General features: G+C 45.2%; 1 protein-coding gene across 4 annotated transcripts in view; it reads left to right on the top strand.

Annotated features, from left to right (window-relative positions):
- Window positions 1-22,906, top strand: part of LOC148011785 (uncharacterized) — a 227,820-nt gene that overhangs the window by 60,738 nt on the left and 144,176 nt on the right. For 2 of the 4 annotated variants that reach the window (XM_087670839.1, XM_087670842.1), the window contains one exon: window positions 21,530-21,632. The exons of the other annotated variants lie outside the window; for them this stretch is intronic. In XM_087670839.1, the coding sequence (XP_087526965.1) occupies window positions 21,530-21,632 (103 nt within the window). The remainder of the gene's footprint in view (window positions 1-21,529; window positions 21,633-22,906) is intronic. 4 annotated transcript variants of the gene reach the window in all.

Here is a 22,906-nt window from a genome sequence, read left to right as displayed (position 1 = left end):
ATTAGATTAGTTTTCTAGAGGGTTTTGAAAATCATTAAAATTAGAATGTTGAGGCTCGGTTGAAGAACTAGATATAAGATCTCTTTGTTTCTCTTGAAGAGCAACAGGGAGAGACTAGACTGTTGGAGCATAACAGAAGAAGAACTAGATAGAAAATTGTGTTTTTCTTCTTTAAGATCACCATAAAAACTTAATGCAAGATTCTCTTATTCATCATAAGTCTGCTGCAGGACAGTGAGAGAATCAGGTGCAAGATGTTCATTCTTATCTTTAGGATGAAGAGGAACAGTGGAAGGGTTAGGTGTAATAGGAAAAAAACAGTGTGAAATAGTAGAAGAAGTAGATATAAGGCTTTTTTGGTTTTCTTCTACAAGTTGTTCTATGTAAGTATTTTGAAGATTAAAATTATCAGTGAGTTTTTTAATATAATCTTTGATAGATTGTAGGTGTAATAGGAAAAAAACAGTGTGAAATAGTAGAAGAAGTAGATATAAGGCTTTTTTGGTTTTCTTCTACAAGTTGTTCTATGTAAGTATTTTGGAGATTAAAATTATCAGTGAGTTTTTTAATATAATCTTTGATAGATTGTATACTAGATTCTAGGTAATGTATACTAATAGGAGTTTAATAGATATTAGCGGGGTGATTAGGATAGGAGAAGGGCTCAATAAGATTATTGCTTTGGATAGGTTTTCTAAAGGAGATGTCATGAGATAAGGATTCTGGGAGATTAGAAGAAAAAGAGGGTTTTCTTAAAGGATAGTGAGATTCATCGCGAGAACAAACCCTTTTAAGGATATCACTGAAGTTTACCTCATAAACTTTGTCATGCCTGGAATTTCTTTCGTTCGTATAGAGTGCAGGTAGTTGTCATGCAGAAGCAGACTTTGCTTCTTTTTTAGTGTTGGAGGTACGTGAACTCATCCGGATTTGAAACAAAGCCATAATAATTTCGGAATGGAGAATCTCGGATTGCAAGAGAACACTGGGACTTGAGCCAAATGCCAACGCCACCACAACCAACGGCAAAAACGATAATAACGCCTTAGGAAATCTCGAATTGAAAGAGAACTCACTCAAGAACTCGAAACGCTTAGGGCTCTGATACCAACTTCAGAGCGAACGCACGAAAATGTAACACGAACGAAGAAAGTAAAACCAGACAGGAGACAGAGACCACTAGATGTAGGAGACCAAGCCAATATATAGCATGAATAGCATGAAGCTTCTTGTACAAGGTAGAGAAGGGTTCATAGAGTAGGTGGATATGGCGGAAGGAGTAGTTACAAGAGTGTGTGGAAGGCTAGATGGAAAGGTATGGTGGTGGTGGAAGCACAAGGATAAGTGGAGGCTTAGCGGGTATGGAGCTTGAGGAATAAGGAAGCTTGGGAGAAATGGTGGAGGTAGCTTGATGGCGAAGTTAGTCGGGAAGCTTGGAGGAGTATGGCGAAGAGGTTCGTGTAACGAGGGTATGGAAAAGGGAGAGTATGGAATCTTGGAGCTGCTTACGGTTATGGAAGAAAGAAGCTTGAAGTGGCGTGAGGGTAAGAGAAAGGAAGCTTGGAGAGAAAGAAAGCTTGGAGTGACGTGAGGGTAAGAGCTTGAGGTAGTGAGGGTTTACACAAGGGAAGCTTGATGGAGAAGCTTGTGGAAGAGGGCTTGCATCAAGGAAGCTTAAAGAAGAAGCTTAAGAGGGAAGGTGTGTACAAGGAAGCTTGGAGAAGAAGGTATGTAAGGTGTGTACAAGGGAAGCTTAGAGAAGAAGGTATCTGAGGCTTGTTGAGCGCCTTCTAAAACTAAGAATCACTACGCACAAAAATAAAAACTTTGTACAAGGGACTTGTGAAAGTTGAAAAACCCTACTATGGATGAAAGATCCCCCTTTGATAGTTGCAAGGGAGTCTTCTAAAACTAAGAACCACTATGCACAAAAATAAAAACTTTGTACAAGGGGCTTGTGAAAGTTAAAGAACCCTACTATGGATGAAAGACCCCTACTAAGAGGCAAGGTGTATACAAGGAAGCTTGGAGAAGAAGGTATGTGAGGTGTGTACAAGGGAAGCTTGGAGAAGAAGGTATCTGAGGCTTGTTGAGCACCTTCTAAAACTAAGAATCACTACGCACAAAAATAAAAACTTTGTACAAGGGAAAGGGAAGCTTGGAGAAGAAGGTATCTGAGGCTTGTTGAGCACCTTCTAAAACTAAGAATCACTACGCACAAAAATAAAAACTTTGTACAAGGGACTTGTGAAAGTTGAAGAACCCTACTATGGATGAAAGATCCCCCTTTGATAGTTGCAAGGGAGTCTTCTAAAACTAAGAACCACTATGCACAAAAATAAAAACTTTGTACAAGGGACTTGTGAAAGTTAAAGACCCCTACTATGGATGAAAGATCCCTCTTTGATAGTTGCAAGGGAGTCTTTTTTTTACAATATAATAGATGGATATTTTATTCTAAAGAAAGAATTGTCTAGAAGATGGTTTTTCTGAAAAGGTAGGAGAGCCACACGTTTTTCATGTGAAAGGGTACATTTCTCCCTTAGAAAATGGTTTTCCGTATGAGAGCCACATGTTTATTCACGTGGGAGAGTATTACTCCCAAATGAATTTTGAAAACAATTGTTTTATTGATTTTTTCCATGTGCCATCTCTTTGGGTTTTTCTTTGTGCTTTTTATTTTGATACCGTGTGCCTTGGAAAAAGTCTTTTTGTGTATATGGTATTTTTGTCCATAGTTTAAAGAACTAATTTTCTTCATTCGTGACTTCTTTTCTTTAAACAATATAATATCCTTTGTCCATCTACTGTTTTATTTATCATCCATGATCTTTTTATTCTTCTTTTCTATTATGTATCCATGCATATTTCTTTTGTATGCATTTTGACATGACTTGGTATATATGACTTGTCTCTTGCTTCTTATATTTGTTAGTGTGCATTGTGCATGGTTTGGAGCTTTTAAAAAAGAAGTATGATTCCAATTTTGTATGGGACAAGTTATGGATGTTTATTTGTATTGTTTTTTAATTTTCACATTCTTTTGTACATACATTTGAATCCTTCTAAGGGTTGTTTTTTGATCAAATGTCAATTTGTCACATTTACACATACTTTTGGACTCTTCTCAGGATTGTTACAAATGTCCTTATGCTTTTTGAATTCTTCCAAGGTTAATCATAGATCAAATATGAATTTATTCATATTTGCTCATATTTTGAATCCTTTTATAAAACTTTCTTTTTCCCTTTCGAATTAGAGCAAGATGAACGTTTGTCAATGGAGCTATGGTAGTATTTGCTTAGGATTAATTTCGGATTATCCTTTGTAGTTGTGGACGTGACAGTCACAATTATAAGTTAATACAGAGTGCCATAATTTTGATAAGGAAACTCCCTAGTGAAGGATGTGCCTTTTGAGTGTTCCGTGCTAGTTTCTTTAGAAGACTTTTAAAGTTGCATGGAATATCTAGAATTCTTCTTGTCATGATTCTGAGTGTTCCGTGCTAGTTTCTTTAGAAGACTTTTAAAGTTGCATGGAATATCTAGAATTCTTCTTGTCATGATTCTGTTCGGGGACTAGAAAATAGATCTTCTTCTTCTTCGCTAGCTTGTTTATGTTTCCAGCATAGTCTTCAATCTTTGGTTCATAGTCAGCTAGTTTTGTAGGCTTTGAGATTTTCATGGTGGGTTACCTTTCCGATAAAAGAGATCTTCTTCTTCTTCGCTAGCTTGTTTATGTTTCCAGCATAGTCTTCAATCTTTGGTTCATAGTCAGCTAGTTTTGTAGGCTTTGAGATTTTCATGCTGGGTTACCTTTCCGATTCAATGTCTGCTTCAGTTCTTGAGTGAATAGGAGACCATTGATCGTTTAGAGGAGCTATCTTGTTGGATTCTGCTAGGTCCTTTTCTTTGCCTTTCTTTTTTGGAGAAGAAGAGGTCATCATGTAAAGCATTTCTTTAGGAGAATCAAGAGGTAATGGTTTCTTTTCTTCTGCTAAAATAGAAGCTTCAAATCTATTGATGAGATCAAAAGATTCGAAATCCATTTTACAACCTTTGATGCCTTTTGCTTTTTTCTCTATCTTGTTATGAGACTGCTTATCATTTGGAAAAGACATAGTTGTAACTTCTGTTGTGCCCATATTGAGAAAAGACTTTCGAGGTAGGTATTTATCTTTGTCTTCGGCAGTCTTGGGGGAATTAACTTTTCCAATTTAGCTTCAGTAGCTAGCATCATTCCGAGAGAGGGTGAGGCTTTCTTAATCCTTCGTTTGGCGAATGCTTTAGCAGGGTTATTGATAGGTTCTTCTTTCCATCCATTTATCCAGGCATGATCATGTTCTCTTCACTTGGCTGTGTCAGGTTGTTAATGGGGATGAGAGGTTCATCTTTCCATGCTCTAAGGTAAGCATGATCATGTTGTGTAACTGGCTGAGGAGAGTTGCATCTGTATATGTAAGGACCCATTGTTTCAGAAGATGATATTGGAGAATAAGGATCTATTACCTGGGGAGAGGAGTGGGAACTGAGATCTTCTCCCAAGATGTCATAGAGCATTTCATCTCATTCTCTTTCTTGCCAATGCTTTAGGTCAATGTGGTAAACCCCTCAAATTGGTGATGAGGTGTATCCTTGTAGCATAGGCCTTTTAGATCTTCTCTAACCTGAATCGATTTCTTTGGAATGTCTGCTGGAATAGACTCTTCAGTAAGTATCTCTCCATGGATACAAGAACCTCTAGTTGTTTTATATTGAAGGAAAACATACATGTGATATTTGTGCTTAATGGACGGATGACTCTGGTTAGGAATATTGTAATAGTGTTTCCCAAACCCAAGTTAGATCTGACAACCTTGGTGATGATCCTGGTTGGATTACTATGATGATAATGAATATGAATATCCATATCCATATAATCCAAACTATGATAAAATACGCCAATTTGAAAGAACTATCCTTAGCTCAACTCATGTCTTACAGTACGTTCCTGAATATATTCCATACCATCCTCGCACAATGGGATGCCCCCACCTATAACAAGCCTAACTATGATCCACCCAGCTCTACAGAATTTAGGAGTTGTAAAGGATGGAACACCGATGATAATGAGGATTATGTGGGCGCCCTTGACTATGCAAACTCCGACGAAAAACTTTATATGATGATATGGGGTTATGACTATTCCAATAATGCATTCCTTGAAGATGAACATACTTCATTCCCATCTATAACAGGCATGACTATGATCCACCCAGCTCTACAGAATTTAGGAGTTGTGAAGGATGAGACACCGACGATAATGAGGATTATTTGGGCGCCCTCGACTATGTAGACTCCAACGAAAAACTTTATATGATGATATGGGGTTATGACTATCCCAATAATGCATGCATTCCTTGAAGATGAACATACTTCATCCCTAAATAATGTATCTATCTCCACAAAAGATGAACAAACTCTAAGTATGTTTTCATTATGAGGTTATGACTATCCCAATAATGCATTCCTTGAAGATGAACATACTTCATTCCCAAATAATGTATCTATCTCCACAAAAGATGGACAAACTCCAAGTATGTTTTCATTGAGGGTGAATTCATTACCTTGGCCATCCCTGCATTGTTTCGAAACCAACACTGGGTACATAATACTCTTCTCTCCATGGATTCCACATGTCTCTATGTATGCTAATTTTGAGTTAGCCATTAAAGGCAATCTCCGAAGATGGTGGAAATCCCTAAAAGAAGTCTATAAAGATGATGATCCAAGTGTTCTCTTTCTTCTAGTCTCCGAATAGAATCATGACAAGAATAATTCTGGATGTTCTATGCAACTTTAAAAATCTTCTAAAGAAACTAGCATGGAACACTCAAAAGGCACATCCTTCACAAGGGAGTTTCCTTATCAAAATTATGGCTCTCTGTAGTAATCTACAATGGTGACTGTTACGCCCACAAATACAAAGGATAATCCGAAATTAATCCTAAGCAAATACTACCACAGCTCCATTGACGAACAGCCATCTTGCTCTAATTCAAAGGGAAAAAATAGAGTTTTACAAAAGGATTCAAAATGTGAGCAAATGTGAGCAAATGTGAGCAAAAGGATTGTTTTTTTATCAAATGTGAATTTCTCACATTTCATCTATGATAAACCTTGGAAGGATTCAAAAAGCATAAGAAAATTTGTAACAATCCTTAGAAGAATCCAAAAGTATGTGCAAATGTGAGAAATTCACATTTGATAAAAAAACAATCCTTGGAAGATTTCAAAAGTATATGATAAAGAATGTGCAAATGTAAAAAGGTCATAAATGCACATCCACAACTTGTTCCATACAAAATTGGAGTCATACTTCTTTTTTGAAAACTCAAAACCATGTACATTAACAAATATAAAAAGCAAGGGACAAGGCATACATAACAAGTCATGTCAAAATGCATACAAAAGAAATATGCATGGATATATGGATACATAATAGTAAAGAAGAATAAAAAGGTCATGGATGATAAATAAAACAATAGATAGACAAATGATACCATATTGTTTAAAGAAAAGAAGTAACGAATAAAAAAAACAATTTCTTTAAACTATGGACAAAAATACCATGTACACAAAAAGACTTTTTCAAAGGCACATGGTATCAAATTAAAAAGCACAAAGGAAAACCCAAAGAGATGGCACATGGAAAAAATCAAAAAGACAACTCTTTTTAAAATTTATTTTGGGATAGTACTCTCCCATGTAAATAAACATGTGGCTCTCATACGGAAAACCATTTCCTAAGGGAGAAAAATACAATTTCACGTAAAAAATATATGGCTCTCCTACCTTCAAAAAACCATCTTCTAAAAAATTACTTCTCTAAAATGAAATATCCATCTATTATATTGTAAAAAGGAAACTCCCTTGCAACTATAAAAAGGGGAATCTCTCATCCATAGTAAGGGTCTTTAACTTTCACAAGTCCCTTGTACACAGTTTTCATTTTTGTGCGTAGTGATTCTTAGTTTTTAGGAGGTACTCAACAAGCCGCACATACCTTCTTCTCGAAGCTTCCCTTGTAGACATCTCACATACCTTCTTTTCCAAGCTTCCTTGTACACACCTTCCCTCTCAAGCTTCTTCTCCAAGCTTCCTTGATGCAAGCCCTCTTCCACAAGCTTCTCCATCAAGCTTCCCTTGTGTAAACCCTTACTACCTCAAGTACACAGTTTTCATTTTTGTGCGTAGTGATTCTTAGTTTTTAGGAGGTACTCAACAAGCCGCACATACCTTCTTCTCGAAGCTTCCCTTGTAGACATCTCACATACCTTCTTTTCCAAGCTTCCTTGTACATACCTTCCCTCTCAAGCTTCTTCTCCAAGCTTCCTTGATGCAAGCCCTCTTCCACAAGCTTCTCCATCAAGCTTCCCTTGTGTAAACCCTTACTACCTCAAGCTCTTACTCTCACACCACTTCAAGCTTTCTTTCTCTCCAAGCTTCTTTGCTTTTATCCTGATGCGGCTTGAAGCTTCCTTTCTCCATAACCGTAAGCAGCTCCAAGCTTCCATACTCTCCCTTGTCCATACTCTCGTTACACGAAGCTCTCTGCCATACTCCTCCAAGCTTCTCGACTACCTTCGCCATCAAGCTACCTCCACCATTCCTCCTAAGCTTCCTTCTTTCTTGAGCTCCATACGTGCTAAGTCTCTACTTACTCTCTTGTTTCCACCACCGCTATAGTTTTCCATCTAGCCTTCCACACACTCTTGTAACCACTCATTCCGCTATATCCACCTACTTCATGAACCCTTCTCCACCTTGTACAAGAAGCTTCATGCTATTCATACTATATGTTTGCTTGGTCTTCTACATCTAGTGGTCTCTGTCTCCTGTCTGGTTTTGCTTTCTTCGTTCGTGTTGCATTTCCGTGCGTTTGCTCTGAAGTTGGTATCAGAGCCCTAAGCATTTCAAGTTCTGGAGTGAGTTATCTTTTAATTCGAGATTTCCTAAGGCGTTATTGTCGTGTTTGCCATTGGCCATGGTGGCCTTGGCGTTTGACTCAAGACCTAATGTTCTCTTGCAATCCGAGATTCTCCATTCCGAAATTATTATGGCTTCGTTTCAAGTCCGGATAAGTTCCCGTGCCTCCAACACTAAAGAAGAAGCAAAGTCTGCTTCTGCACGACAATCATTTGCACTCCATACGAACGAAAGAAATTTCAAGCATGACGAAGTTTCTGAGGTAAATTTTAGTAATATCTTTAAAAGGACTTGTTCTCACAGTGAATCTCACTATCTTTTAAGAAAATCCACTTCTTCTTCTAATCCCCTAGAATCCTTATCTCATGACATCTCCTCTAGAAAACCTATCCAAAGCAATAATCTTGTTGAGCCCTTCTCCTATCCTAATCACCCCGCTAATATCCATAAAACTCCTATTAGTGTACATTACCTAGAATCCATAAAACTCCTATTAGTGTACATTACCTAGAATCTAGTATACAATCTATCAAAGATTGTATTAAAAAACTCATTGATAATTTTAATCTCCAAAATACTTGCATAGAACAACTTGTAGAAGAAAACCAAAAAAGCCTTGTATCTACTTCTCCTACTGTTTCACATTGTTCTTTTTCTATTACACCTAATCCTTCCACTGTTCCTCTTGATCCTGAAGATAAGAATGAACATCTTGCACCTAATTCTCTCAATGTCCCTCCACAGACTTATGATAAACAAGAGAATCTTACATTCAGTTCCTATGGTGATTTTAAAGAAGAAAAATAAAATTTCTTATCTAGTTCTTCTTCTGTTATGCTCAAACACAAACAGTCTCTCCCTATTGCTGTTCAAGATAAATAAAGAAATCTTACATCTAGTTCTTCAACCGAGCCTCAATAGTCTGATTTTGATGGTTTCCAAAACCGACACAAGGATCGTACATTCGATTCTTTACCTAAGGAAAAGAATTCAAATGTTACTTCACAGTCTTGTCTTGGTATTACTTTATGGCCTCAACTTGGTGATCCTCAAGATCAAACCAAGAATGATGCATCTCGGTCTTCTGGTGCTTCTCCACAGTCTCCTCCTCCGGATCCTGATGAAGGAATTAAAGAATTGGCATCACGCTTCTCTCCTCTTTCTGAACAACACTGTCTTCCTCTGGGTCAACTTGGTGATCCTCAAGATCAAACCAAGAATGATGCATCTCGGTCTTCTGGTGCTTCTCCACAGTCTCCTCCTCCGGATCCTGATGAAGAAATTAAAGAATTGGCATCACGCTTCTCTCCTCTTTCTGAACAACACTGTCTTCCTCTGGGCGAGAGAAAAGCACAGCCATTCCCTTCTCCTTCTTGTTTTCCATTCCATTCCTTGGGTGGTTAAGATTTGAACAAAGAAGATCCTAACCAATAAGACGAAAAGAGGCTACCATCTACCACTGCTTGCAGTTCAACTACTTATGTTTGGAAGAACCAAGGTTTGACGTCTCCAACTCAGAATACTGGAAAAGGTACAGATAAGGAGCCACTGTCTACTTCTTGTGATTCATTAAATCCCTTAAAACAAAAAGATTTAGAAGATCAAGATATTCTTTATATAATGCATAACCAAGGAAAACACAAGGATGGAGTAGTAAAAGTAAGGAAGAATTTGAAGAAGCTGTATTCTCTCTTAATTCTTTCTCAGCTGACATGATTGTTCTTAAGCTCTCTCCCTGAAAGTAAAATGAAGAAATTTCTGCTAAACTTCCCAGAGTCCCTCCAACATCTTGGACATTGTTTCCAGACAATGAACAAGTATTGTGGCATGTGTGTGATAAGCTTTTTAGAGCTCCTCCGCCAACATCTTGGACATTGTCCCTAGACCATGAATAAGAATCATGATAGAACGCAGATAATGTAGAGGAGCTTCTTGAAGCAAGATACCAACAACCATATATTACTAAGAGATCTCCTCTCAGCTTAGAAGATATCCTCTCAGTAAAGAATAAGATGAGAGCTTGTTCATGGAAGGAGAAGAACAAGTTTAACTCTTTTTTTGTTTCCATGGTAGTAACAATGACATCACTCTCTTCAAAGTTACTGCAAGTATCCTAATTACGTTGCACATATTCTCCAAGCAAGGTGTTGGAAAATTCCAAAAGGTGCTCCCAATCCAGATCCTAAGAGTCATCTGATTGCCTTGATGCTTGAGCATAGGACAAAGTGTGACCCATCTCTGAAGCACACGACATTGTTTACAATTTTTCACATGGCAACGCATTTGCCCCTTCCATTGAAAGGTATCTACGTACTTGGATCGCTTGACAAGGGGCTATAGGACTTGTATCTCCCTATGAAAACTCTGTGTGTGTGTGTGTTTACTGTACATGGGGACAGATGATGTATGGGTTTGTTGTCAATTCCTCATGCTACAATTAGGGCGTCAATGTTTGTTGGTATTGGGTTGGGCCATCAGTGTCTACCAATTTTGTGGCGGGTCGCATGTTTACAGGTCTGATGGTTCTGCAGGTCATTAGACTTAAGGTAAGGTAGTTTATAGATTAAGCGATCTACCCTAAGTTATGAAAACTGTGTGTGTGTGTGTGTTCACTACACATGGGGGCAGATGATGTATGGGTTTGTTGTCAATTCCTGATGCTATAGTTAGGGCGTCAATGTTTCTGGGTATTGTGTTAAGCCATTAGTGTCTATCATTTTTGTGGTGGGTCGCATGTCTGCAGGTCTCCTGGTTCTGCAGGTCATCAGACTTAAGGTGAGGTAGTTTGTAGATCAAGCGATCTACCCTAAGTTAGCAAGAACAGGGCAGGGTAGTGTAAGTCAAAAGTGCAAGGCGCAGCCCCCTAGGTTTGTGTGACCTTAGGAATGTGATGAGGCACAAGAAGGTCAGTGCACCCGATGGGCAAACAGCCGGGTTCTCTTTGGGGATGGTGATCATAGCTGACGGAACAAACGTCAAGTTGGAAGGTCTCATGCCATCACTCACACACTCTCTCTCTCTCTCTCTCTCTCTCTCCTCTCTCTCTCTCTCCCTCCTTCCCTATAATAGGTAACCATATTATACGATAAAAGTACACGAATACAAGATGACTTTTACACATACACACACACACACACACTCTCTCTCTTTCTCTCTCTCTCTCTCTCTCTCTCTCTATCTCTCTCTCTTCCCCCCTCCCCCCCACCCTTCCCCCCCGCAAAAAAAGAAAAAAATAAAAAAAAAGGTTTTGTAGCCCATAGTAGTTTGAAAGTTGGTAGTTGACTCGGTTAGAGTAGGACTCTAATAGTGTTTGCAAGATGTAGTGAGATAGAGGTGATCCAAAGGCACTGCCCATGCCCATGGGATTGTTCTAATGAGGTGTGAAGGAAGGATAGCCCTTTTCTTTTTTGCAAGTAAAATGTGGCTGATTATATTACTAAAAAAACTGATTACAACAGAGTGCTCATGCTCAACAGACTAGCTAAAGCTGATGCAAAGTCACTAATATATCATATATACAAGCCTCTCAAGGCGGTTTGGGAGGGATGGGGGCAAGAAGCCATGACCAACTGGGGCTGCCTGCCTACATCACGAAGAATAGACCCTAGCCGCCCCAAGTGCACATGAAGTGACCTCGGAGCTCTTGATGAGCCCTGGACACGCCCTACACCTGGTCCCATCGACCGCGGAGGGAGTGGATAATGGAGGTCGAGAGCTCTTCTAAGGTCGCAGGTGCTGAAAGTCTCTCTCCGCTGAAGACCTCCTGACACTCCCATACCTCCGAGCGGTCTGTTGTGGGCTCCAGTATACCTGGCGGATAGGTAGAGCCTTCAAACCGATCACTACGACCCTGCCTCATTAATGAATATCGTGTCCTGCATCTCGGCCTCATATAAAAGTTGACAGCCCTGGCTGACTCTGTCTGCCAACAAAAAGCTCCCCATGAGATATATCCAAGGCTGGGTGCTATACGGCGAAGGATGTGGCATACTCCTCTCCACACGAGTTATGATTTCTTATATGACCAAAGGCAGTGCTTTGGGGTTTCCAAAGGTTGGTATGTGTAGCGCTTACAATCTCCCTCCTTCTGCATCTGGGCAAGGCAACTTCCCATCACCAAGCCTCCATTAGCCATAAGAAGTACGATACCCTCCTCGGCCTCCAGCTATCCCATAGGTAGCTCCAGAAGGTCCGTTGAAAGAGCTCTGTGATGCTGTGTTTCGCCGAGTGTTTGCTACGTGACGATGCCCAGTCCATCTCCTCCTGCATTAGTACATGTCTGCCTATCCCGACAGTGTACTCTAGGAACCTGGGTGGCTTCTGGGCGACCTCAGAGGCCAGCCATAGCTCGTAGATCCCACTCTAGCTCATCAAGTGGTCTGTCCTCCCAGATCCAAAGTCGCCACTCCTTGAGCTCCTTCCAAAAAACATAGGGGTCCAGTCACCATGTCTTCCCCTGAAGGCCCACCACCCGAATCCTCCTCCACGAAAGGGCGGCAATCCCCTCATCCTGCTACCCTCTATCAAGGGCTAGACGTCCCCCCTCCTGAACGATGAAGAAAGTCCCTTGCGGGGCGCCACCCACTCTACCTGCCACTTGAAGGGGGATGCCTGCTGGTGAAAATCTAGTTGTCTATATCTCCCCAGGCTCTATCGGCTCACGTATCGGGAGAGCAAGCCACTCCAGAGGTATTGCTGTGTCTATCTCCCTCGTCCTTACCTCCACTTCTCTCTGGCAGCCTGATACTTGCTGCAACACCTTCTCGTCTGCCATCCTGTATACCTCCCGCCATGTGATGATGGTACGGGCCGGGCCGGCCTCCCACCCAGCCCACTAGATGTAGGGGCGTTCACCTATCTGTGCCCCTTCCCGAACTTGACGTGGGGGTTCCAGATCACCGGCTGACGGTCTATTTTCTCCTGGCAGTCTGGGGGCCTCTGGATTAGGGCCTTTCGGAGACCCTGCCACACGCAGAGTCCCCTTCCCGAACTTGACGTGGGGGTTCCAGATCACCGGCTGACGGTCTATTTTCTCCTGGCAGTCTGGGGGCCTCTGGATTAGGGCCTTTCGGAGACCCTGCCACATGCAGAGTAAGCTGCAAAGAAAAGGTGATCTGGGAGGGGTGATTTGGGCAGACAGAAAGATCCATCTCAGGGAGGGCCTCCACTCCCCGCTAAGCCTCGGTCTAAAGTGCTGAAGGCCCTCCTGTAATAGGACCTTTCCGGGTCTGCCTGCCTAGTGTGAGACCGCAGACAACTAGCTTGCCCAAGAGGGCCATACTCTGATACTTACTCTCGATCGATGATCCCAATCCCTCCGTCTGACCTATGTTGTATGATGGTCGCCCACGCGACCTTGGCCCTGGAATCCCTTGGAACCATCAGACCTTGACCAAAGAAAGTTCCGCATTAGGCGGCGAAGCTGCACTACATACGATGAGGAAAAGCACCAACAGGAAGCGATGTACCAGGCCATTGCTAGGAGGACCTGGTTAATCACCAGGGCTTGTCCAGTTAGTGAGAGGGGAACCGTGCTCCAGTAGATCAGTTTCCTTCGAATAGAATCCAAGACAAGAAGAAATTGCTCGGCAGGAGTGATGTGGAGTCCCACCTGGAACCCTAGGTACCGGATGGTCTGCCCTCTACTCACCCAATCTGAATCCTAGGTGGACGTCCCGCTCCGTGATGGAGTCCGGGTCTGTGAGGAAACCAACGGACTTTCGCCAACAACTGATTTTTGCTCCCACTGTAGAGAGTAGAACACGTCAAGAGCCAGCCTCACTCTCTCCAGCATCAACTCATTATCCTCTATTCCCGAACTTGACGTGGGGGTTCCAGATCACCGGGCTGACGGTCTATTTTCTCCTGGTAGCCTAGGGGCCTCTAGATTAGGGCCTTTCAGAGGCCCTGCCACACGTAGAGTAAGCAGTGAAGAAAAGGTGATCTGTGGGGGGTGATTTGGGCAGACATGAAGATCCATCTCAGGAACGGCCTCCACTTCCCGCCAAGCCTCGGTCTAAAGTGCTGAAGGCCCTCCTGCTATAGGACCTTTCGGGTCTGCCTGCCTGGTGTGAGACAGCAAACAACTAGCTTGCCCAAGAGGGCCATACTCTGATACTTACTCTCGATCGATGATCCCAATCCCTCCCTCTGACCTATGTTGTATGATGGTCTCCCACGCCACCTTGGCCATGGAATCCCCTGGAACCGTCAGACCCTGACCAAAGGAAGTGCCGCACTAGACGGCGAAGCTGCACTACACACGATGAGGAAAAGCACCAACACGAAGCGATGTACTAGGCCATCGCTAGGAGGACCTGGTTAATCACCAGGGCTTGTCCGGCTAGTGAGAGGCGAACCGTGCTCCAGTAGGTCAGTTTCCTTCGAATAGAATCCAGGACAAGAAGAAACTGCTCGGCAGGAGTGATGTCGAGTCCCACTGTAGAGGGAGCTCACGCTCAACCGCCAAGACCCACGGACTGCTTATTGCTTCATGCGTTTCAAGCGAGCTCTAATGGCTATCTCTCACCTATCCGATACGCCGTCGATCCTACGAGGGTAGTGAGCTTATCTTGATGTCGATGTGAGTAGCCTCCTCCCTCACACACCTCGGTAGCTCCACAATTCTTGATGCAAGCTCAAGCATCCTCAAGCCTCCATCGCCAAGCTCCATCCTCCATAGCCGCGTGTGCGAGAAAAGAGAAGAGAAGAGAAGAGAAGAAGAGAAGAGATGGTAAAGAGCTTCACCCTCTTGATCCTTCACTCCCCACACACTCACTCCCTCACACTCTCACACACTCTCTCTCAAGAGCACACACAAGCAAGAAGGAAGAGAAGAAGATAAGAGCTCTTGTTAGCCACACACCAAAGAATGAGCTTCCATTCATTTTTTTGAACTTTATATACAAGCCCTAAAATCCCATGGGCACCCATCCCCTTTTTTACATGACCGGCCATTGTGGCAAGATCCTTTTTCCATTTTACTCTTCTAGCATTATGCCTTTAGCCTACACCCGTCTAATATTTTACAATTGGCACAGGAGGGAGCCTGACGCTCTTTTACAAGAGTTTTCCAAGTTTTTGAGGCGCCTTTCATTTAAAATTGTCTTTTTTGTCCCGGCTTAGCTTTAGCGGTCGCCTGCGTGTCTTTTCTCTTTTTCCGTGCTTTTTTTTCTTTTTCCTTCATTTTCCGCCACCTTGACTCAGGGTTAACACCCACCTGGAACCCTAGGTACCGGATGGTTTGCCCTCTACTCACCCAATCTGAATCCTAGGTAGACGCCCCGCTTTGTGATGGAGTCCGGGTCTGTGAGAAAACCAACAGCTGATTTTTGCTCCCACTGCAGAGAGCAGAACACATCAAGAGGCAGCCTCACTCTCTCCAGCATCAACTCATCATCCTCTATGTAGAGAGCTGTATCATTTGCGTACTCTGAGTCTAACAACTCAGTCTCCTCTCTCATTGGAAGTCAGAGGCCGTGTAATCCACTCACACGTGACTTGAGGAAGTGAGACATCGCCTTTGCGAAGAGGAGAAACAGGTATGGGACTAGGGCGTAGCCCTATCAAACCGATTTCTCCAGCCGAAACTTCTCCCCTTGCCTTCCGTCTATTAGCACCCTGCTGGTGGCCGATCTGTATAGGGCAGAGACCCTAGGAATCCAAGCCATGGTGCCCTCTAGGAAATCCCAGTCCACCCTGTCATAAGCTTTCTCGAAATCCAAGAGTAGTATAGCCAGTCTCTGCCCTTTGTGCTGAGCCCGCTCTGTCGCCTCAAAGAAGGTATTTCCTTTCATCATGTGTATGGAAAGCATCCTCTAATTCCTTCTCTATGAAGGGGGCTAGGAGGGAGTGTCCCATCTCCTCTGTGACGAGGGATGGGATGTGATCCCATACCTGCTATCTACATCTTTGCTCTCTAGCTGAGACTGTCTCCTATTGAAAAAGGCGCATATAATAGTTGGTGGCAATACCAATACCTCGTCTGGTGTAGAATGGGTCCTCCCATACTGATCCCGAAGGTTGTGTATCTACTGTCCTGCGTGCGGGGTTGGTGCACCTGAAAGAACTCCTTGCACATTGTCTCCCCCTTCCGCGCCCAGAAGACTGCTGAGGTTCGAAATGAGAACTCCGAGCGCCTATCTTCAAGGCCAGCAATGACTGCTCGTGCACACACCTCCTGTGCGTGGAGGGTGGGATCCCTTGGTGCCTCTTGCAATAATCTTTGCGTGGCTGCAAGGTCCTGCCGGAGTGCTCTCTCCTCCTCCTAGCACTGCTGCCTGGTTTGTATGGTTGCCTCTTGGCAGATTCTGCTCGACTCGGCTAGGACCTCGGCAACCTCCTCTGCTATCCGGTCCCTCTTGTCCCACTCTCTGGTCCAAATCTGCTCTATCTGTCTCGTCACCTCCTTTCTCCTATAGATCGAGTCAGGGATCTGATTGGATCGTGTGTCTAGGGCAGATGCTGGGGGGTCAAGCGTCAAGAGAACCGGGCAATGATCAGACAACGTGGTGTCTGCCAACTACTCAATCTGGCCTCCACGAGAGCCACCCCACTCTTCCACATAGAACCTATGCAGCCGCTCCAGCAAGACTCCACCTAGCCACCTGTATCTTCAAGAGAAGTCCAACGATCTCTCCCTCCTGTGGAAGGCAGGGTCTCTCCACGCATCATGTGCTCCGATTGCAAGCAAAAAGACCTCCCATGCCTCCTGCTCTTCCCCAGCCATACCCTGGTAGTTTCTGGCTCTACCCTGCTAGTCCTCCAAAGCCTCCAAGTTGTTGAAATCTCCTCCAACGATCCAAGAGTCCACCTCTGGGAGTCCATTTGCGATCTCCACCAAGAACCTACTGCGTGCCCTAACCTCCGTAGGGGCATAGACAGTGAGGAATTCAATGCACGAGTCCCCAATATCCAGTCTGATCCATCAAACCCTTTCTGCCACTATCATCCCGTGATCTTGTACACAGGCGGTGTGACTCGGGCCAATAGAGTTGCATATGCCTCCACTTGTGCCACGGGCACCTATGGCGCGCTCCCAGTACGTGTGCGAGCTGCCCGGAAGTACCTTCCCAACCCACTGGGCCTAGGTGGGGGTGAGCTTGTGCCTTTGCAGAAGCAAGATGTCAATCCGTGTAGCAAGGGCAGGCTGCAGCTCTTGCCGAACAATCAACTTCCTGGAACCACGTGCCCCATTGTAGTGGAGACTATTCACATTCTAGGATGCAAGGTGTAAGCTCATGGGGAAACTTGTGACTGACCAAACAGGCATCTCTTCGGTGTGGATGGTGTTGATGAGGAGGAGAGACTGTGAGGCATGCAAGTGCACTTTGCCACCGGTTTGGACGATGATTTCCTGTTCCCCATGGTGGCCCTCGGTCGGACCATAGGGGTGATAGATGCACCAGGTGGCACTATCAGTGCATCTATCAGCCATGCTGAGAAGTGCGACTCTGTACACTGGTAGAAACGAGCTGCCTATGTCGGGGGCCACTCGATCACGTCCCTCCGAGCTCTTCGCTGTGGGGGGGCTCTAAAGATAATGTTCAAGTGTGGAACCTCGGCACCAACCCACTAGTTAATGTCCATTATGCAACCAGGCCACTGTTGTGCAAATAGTGCTAATCCTTCATCTCCCATCCACTGAGAGATGTGATCCGCCATCTATTCTTCAACTCCTACTCAATCTGTGTGGTCGTCCATTCCCTTGAGTGAGAGGCCTTAAGAAAAAAGGCGTAGTTTGGTCCATCCGGTGGTGCTAGTAGGTGGACGTTGCCCCTCCTTGACTTACGGACCACGAAGATCCCCACCACTAGAGGTGGTGAAAACTCTCCGCGCTCCGCAACTCTTAAGTAGGACCATGGGCCACGGTGGAAGAACTCCTGTGGCAACAGCTGTGCTTGTCTCAGGAAGGTATAGCGGGTGACAGGGGCAGATGAGCTGGTGGCTATGTGGAAGGGGGAAGACTACTGGTGCGCGGAGGAGGTAGGTGTGTGTGGCTCATCACCTGTTGTGGGAGAAGGGGGGGTGGGTCACTTGAGCCGGGTGCGGATCAGGGGGGATGCTCGGTAGGGGGGGGTGGGGGGGAAGAGGATTGAGGGATGGTGGGATGGATGGAGATGCATGGCGGGTGTGGGGGGGGTGGTGGCCCTGGAGAGGGGGAGTGTGGGCCAAGGTCAGTGCGGGGGGGGGGGGGGGCATGAGGGGGAAGAGGATCGAGGGATGGTGGGATGGACGAAGATGCATGGTGGGTGTGTGTGGGGGGGGGGGTGGTGGCCCTGGAGAGAGGGGGTGTGGACCAAGGTCAGTGCGGGGGGGGGCATGGGATGTGGGGGGATGGGTGAGGGGACTGAGGCGGGGCAGTCTATGGCACGGGTGGAGGATGTGGAGGGTGTGTGTGGCTCATCACTTGTTGTGGGAGAAGGGGGGGTGGGTCACTTGAGCCGGGTGCGGATCAGGGGGGATGCTCGGTAGGGGGGGGGGGTGGGGGGGAAGAGGATTGAGGGATGGTGGGATGGATGGAGATGCATGGCGGGTGTGGGGGGGGGTGGTGGCCCTGGAGAGGGGGAGTGTGGGCCAAGGTCAGTGCGGGGGGGGGGGGCATGAGGGGGAAGAGGATCGAGGGATGGTGGGATGGACGAAGATGCATGGTGGGTGTGTGGGGGGGGGGGGTGGCCCTGGAGAGAGGGGGTGTGGACCAAGGTCAGTGCGGGGGGGGGGGGGGGCATGGGATGTGGGGGGGTGGGTGAGGGGACTGTGGGGACTGAGGCGGGGCAGTCTATGGCACGGGTGGAGGATGTGGGGGGCTGCGGTCCAAGGTTGCGGTCCTACCGGGTGGTCCTACCGGGTGGGACGGACATATGGGGGGCTGTGGAGTGCTCTTCTGAGGGGGCGTCGCACGCCCGCTTGCATCCTGTTGACGAGGCTGGGTCTGATGAGCTGGCTGCACCTCCCTTTGATGTCTCCCTCTTTGTTGTCTCTGGACCCGAGTAAAGCTGTCAGTGTCCACCTACGGGCCTGTCAGCGGAGCCGCCTTGACACCGAAATGCGTACAAACTGCTGCCTGGTGCCCAAAATTGCGGTAGCACAGGCACTACCCTGGTTGCCCTATCACAATGACCTGTTGCCTAAAGGAATGCCCGCCTACCTCAATCTCTAGGAACTGTGGGATATTCTTGACCTCTTTTACTGCCACCCGTACCTTTGGGACTCCTGTTGCTGTCACTGCATCCGTGAAAGACGTGGGAAGGACAGTGCCGAAGAGCTGTTCAAAGTCTTTCACCAACTGGCGATACTCAATCGCCAGGCCGGGGAAAAGAAGGGTGATCGGGTGCAAAAGAAACCTGTTGTGGAGTCAAACCCCTCCATAGTAAAGCCGCTCTACCAAGGGACCATGTATATGACCCCTTTCGTGGACGCATATGGTGCATTGGCGAGTAACTCCCGAGCTACGCCTGCCGAGCTGAGCCAGACCATGAAGATCCCTTGGCCCAATAGGTTTGCCTCCAGGATCTGCGCTGTGCCGATGCGCAACGTGGAGTAAACCTAGTCTCGAAGCTGGGCCCTGGCTACGGAATGTCCTACTACCTGACCATAAATTGCTGTTTTCATTAGCTCCAACTCCTTAGCTCGGACGGCTAAGAGCTGCTCATTAGAGAGGACTACGTGCAAGGTGTTTGACTAGGGGGCGCTCGCAGAGTGCGCCGGCGTTTGACCAGAGGTTTCCATTGCGCGTCCCTTTTGAGAGAACTACCAATCACGTCACGGTGCTACGTGGGGTGGGGGAGTTGGTGTAGATAAGGGAGCAATTGGAGGGTCGGGGAGGGGGGGAAGAGAAACTACTATTTTTGATCCACCGCGGACGGGTTAGGGGAAGCGCGCCAGAGGGGGGAGAACTGGAGCAGAAGGTGGCCTGGGGGGGGGGGGGGGGGCAGCGAAATGTCTGGGCGGGGAGGGGGGGAAGTCTTGCCTGGGTAGACGGAGGGGGGGAGGGGACTAACATCTAGGGGAGGGGGCAGCGAGACGTCGGAGGGGAGGGGGAGTCACGCTCGGTTGGACAGGCGGGGGGAGGCGCCAAGCGAGCGAGCTGGCCAGTCGCGTGGGTGGCTAGAGGCGAGGGACAGATGTCTGAAACGAAGGGGGCGAACTGGCGGTAGAAAAAAAACGGCCCGTGATCTGGGGGCGCAAACTGGCTAGGGGAGAGACGTGATCCCCACTAGGGGGTGGGCGTGAGCAGGCGGAGGCAAAGGGCATGAGCCAGATGGGGGGTAGGCACGATCTGACGGAGCGGGGGGGTAGCGCCGAGTGTCGCGACGGTGCTGAGCCTTTTAGGAAGAAACATGCCCCCTACCAAACTACTATGGTTTGTTGTAGCCCATAGTAGTTTGGTAGTTCGTACTTTACTCAGTATGGTAGGGCTTTTGTAGCATGTGCGAGATGTGGTGAGATAGAGGAAGCCTAGAGGCATAGTCCATGGGATTGTAGTAAAGCTAGAGGACAGCCCTTAGGATGATCTTTCATGCAAAAAGGCCCAATATGTGGGTATATCCAAGGGAGGCACTCATTTCCCATAGTTGGCTACCACTTGAGTAAGATTCATAGGTTGGTCGTAGACATAGTGGGTTTAGGGACATTGCAAAGTGTATCGCTATGGTTTGTAGCCCATAGTAGATAAGCAAGTGACACTTGGCTTAGTTATGCTAGGGCTCCTATAGTGTGCACGAGATGTGGTGAGATAAGAGGAGACCCAAAGGCATTGTCCCTAGGATTCTACTAGATCTTAAAAAGTGTGGACAAATCCCCAGTTGTGGATATATCCAAAGGAGCCACTCATTTCTTATAGTTGACTAGCAGTAGTTGTGGATTGAGGGACGCTATCATAGATGAGAGTTGACTACTGGCACCATTGCTTGGTTCATTCAGACTACGAGGTATGGTCATGCCATTGATCTGTAGTATGTCTCTTTTAGAGAGACTCTCTCTAGGATCTAGATAGAGACTATTCATATGCTCAATGGGAGATGGGAGAGACTGAGGGGTCCTATTATAAATGGGAGTTGATTGCTAGCTTCATTTGTCCATTCATTTGGGCTGCAACATGTAGTCATGCCATTCACCTTTGAGACTTGATTGCTAGTAGCCTATCTTGGTTCATTTGGATTGTGAGATTAGTTACGCCATTGACCTTGAGGATGTCCCTATTGTCGAGACTCTCTCTATAATTTGAACCATAAATGAACAAAGAATTTTGAGCTCTGTAATGTCCCCACTATTGACCCAATGATAGGGCTTGGAACCAAGAGATGACATGAGTAGATATTGATAACATAGATTATGAAGGATTGCTCTAATAGAGTTGTACACAGATTACATATGTTATATTTGCTTCTAGTACTATGTTACTTCTTTCTTATGTTTTAAAATGTCCCTCAATAGATCCACTAAGCATCAATTACTTATTCTCTCCTCATGTGAATATAGTCAATTGTTTGTCTTTCAAACCTATAATAAAACTAATGCAATTCTCCATAAGTCTCATGTTTGTTTTCATCTTCTTGAAATAGTTGTTTAAAGAAAGGAGAAGGAAGGATTCAAGAAACATGCACATGTGATAGGGTTCATGCTATCCTTTTGGAGCAATTATGGCAACTATGCTATGATGCAAAGGTAACCATTGGTTTAGTTACTAAAAAATCGCACGAACTAGGTTATTAGATTCACATGGAAACAAAACATGATATTTTAGAAGGGAGAGTTCTCATCATTGCTTTCTTCCCATATGTTTACTTCATAAAAGGAGTAAGGAAGATAATTGTATAAGCTTTCATGTACCCATTAAAACATTTCATTATGTTAAGCAAAGTTTTCATTATTAAAAAGGGTCCTTTTTTTAAAGAGAAAAGTGAAAATTCTATTAACACACTTTAGAACAAAGTGTCCCAAGGCAAAAATCGATTACAAAGTAGCCTTGTAAGGGACGTCCATATCAAGAATTATATAACAAGGGGAAGTCTATTACAAAGCTTGAGTGAATAGCCAATCAAGAGGTCTATAATACCAAACCATGTGGGTGTGGAAGAGGAAAAATGTGTCGAAATCCCATGTCCTAAGAAAAGCATCTCTCCTCTTTCTCGTAGTCTTTGAGCTTTCCTATATTCTCTCCCATCTCCCACAAAGAGTATGCACAATCTCTGTCCAGATCCTGGAGAGAGTCTTTGTAGTAGATGTGTCCAAAAAATCGATAGTCTGGCTACATTTGGCTGTCCATATGTACCAAGCAATAATGATAGCTATGGGCTCCCACGTATGACAATGTCCTTGAATCCATACTATCTGTGAGGGATTCTGGCATGAAAGTCTTGCTCACAAGTTTCCCTGAGATGAGATAAGCACCCTTGTACATCCTCATACCCACAAGCTAGGCCTTTGTCAGTGACCTGTGCAACTTTCCCTCACGTAGCAATCATAGAATCTTAGTGTCATGAAAGAGCATCCTAAGGGCTCTCTTTAGACCTTTGTGCCTATCGGCAATCCCATAAGCAATGTTTTTGAGTCTTCTCATTCTCCCCACATTTAGCATACGTACTAGGTTCTCTTAGCATAGCCAAGTCATGTACCAATTGCTAAACTTCTATGTGCTAGTAACCAAAGAAAGAGCAAAATCTTTCTTGGTTTAAAGCCGTCCTCCAATCTCCTCCAGAAGTCTGCTAGGAAAGGCTATGATATACCTTGGATAGTTCAATGCTTCAGCTGTAGCTAGCTCCACTCTAGTTGTGCTCATCTGTATTCTCCTCCCCAACCTAGTGGTATAGCCAAAGAAGGAGACATCCTGAGGCATCTTTGCAGATGGATCTCTCCATACCCACTCCTTAGGATCCCATTGAAGCTTGTGTAGCCATCTCCTCCTATATGCTCAATGTCTCCATCCGTCTTCCATACAA

This window comes from Lygodium microphyllum, chromosome 28 (assembly GCF_053477565.2).
Source record: "Lygodium microphyllum isolate KBCC chromosome 28, Lygodium_microphyllum_v1.1.10, whole genome shotgun sequence".
NCBI lineage: Eukaryota > Viridiplantae > Streptophyta > Polypodiopsida > Schizaeales > Lygodiaceae > Lygodium > Lygodium microphyllum.
The sequence above is the reverse complement of the archived record's forward strand: the minus strand, read 5'-3'. Positions and strand labels throughout refer to the sequence as shown.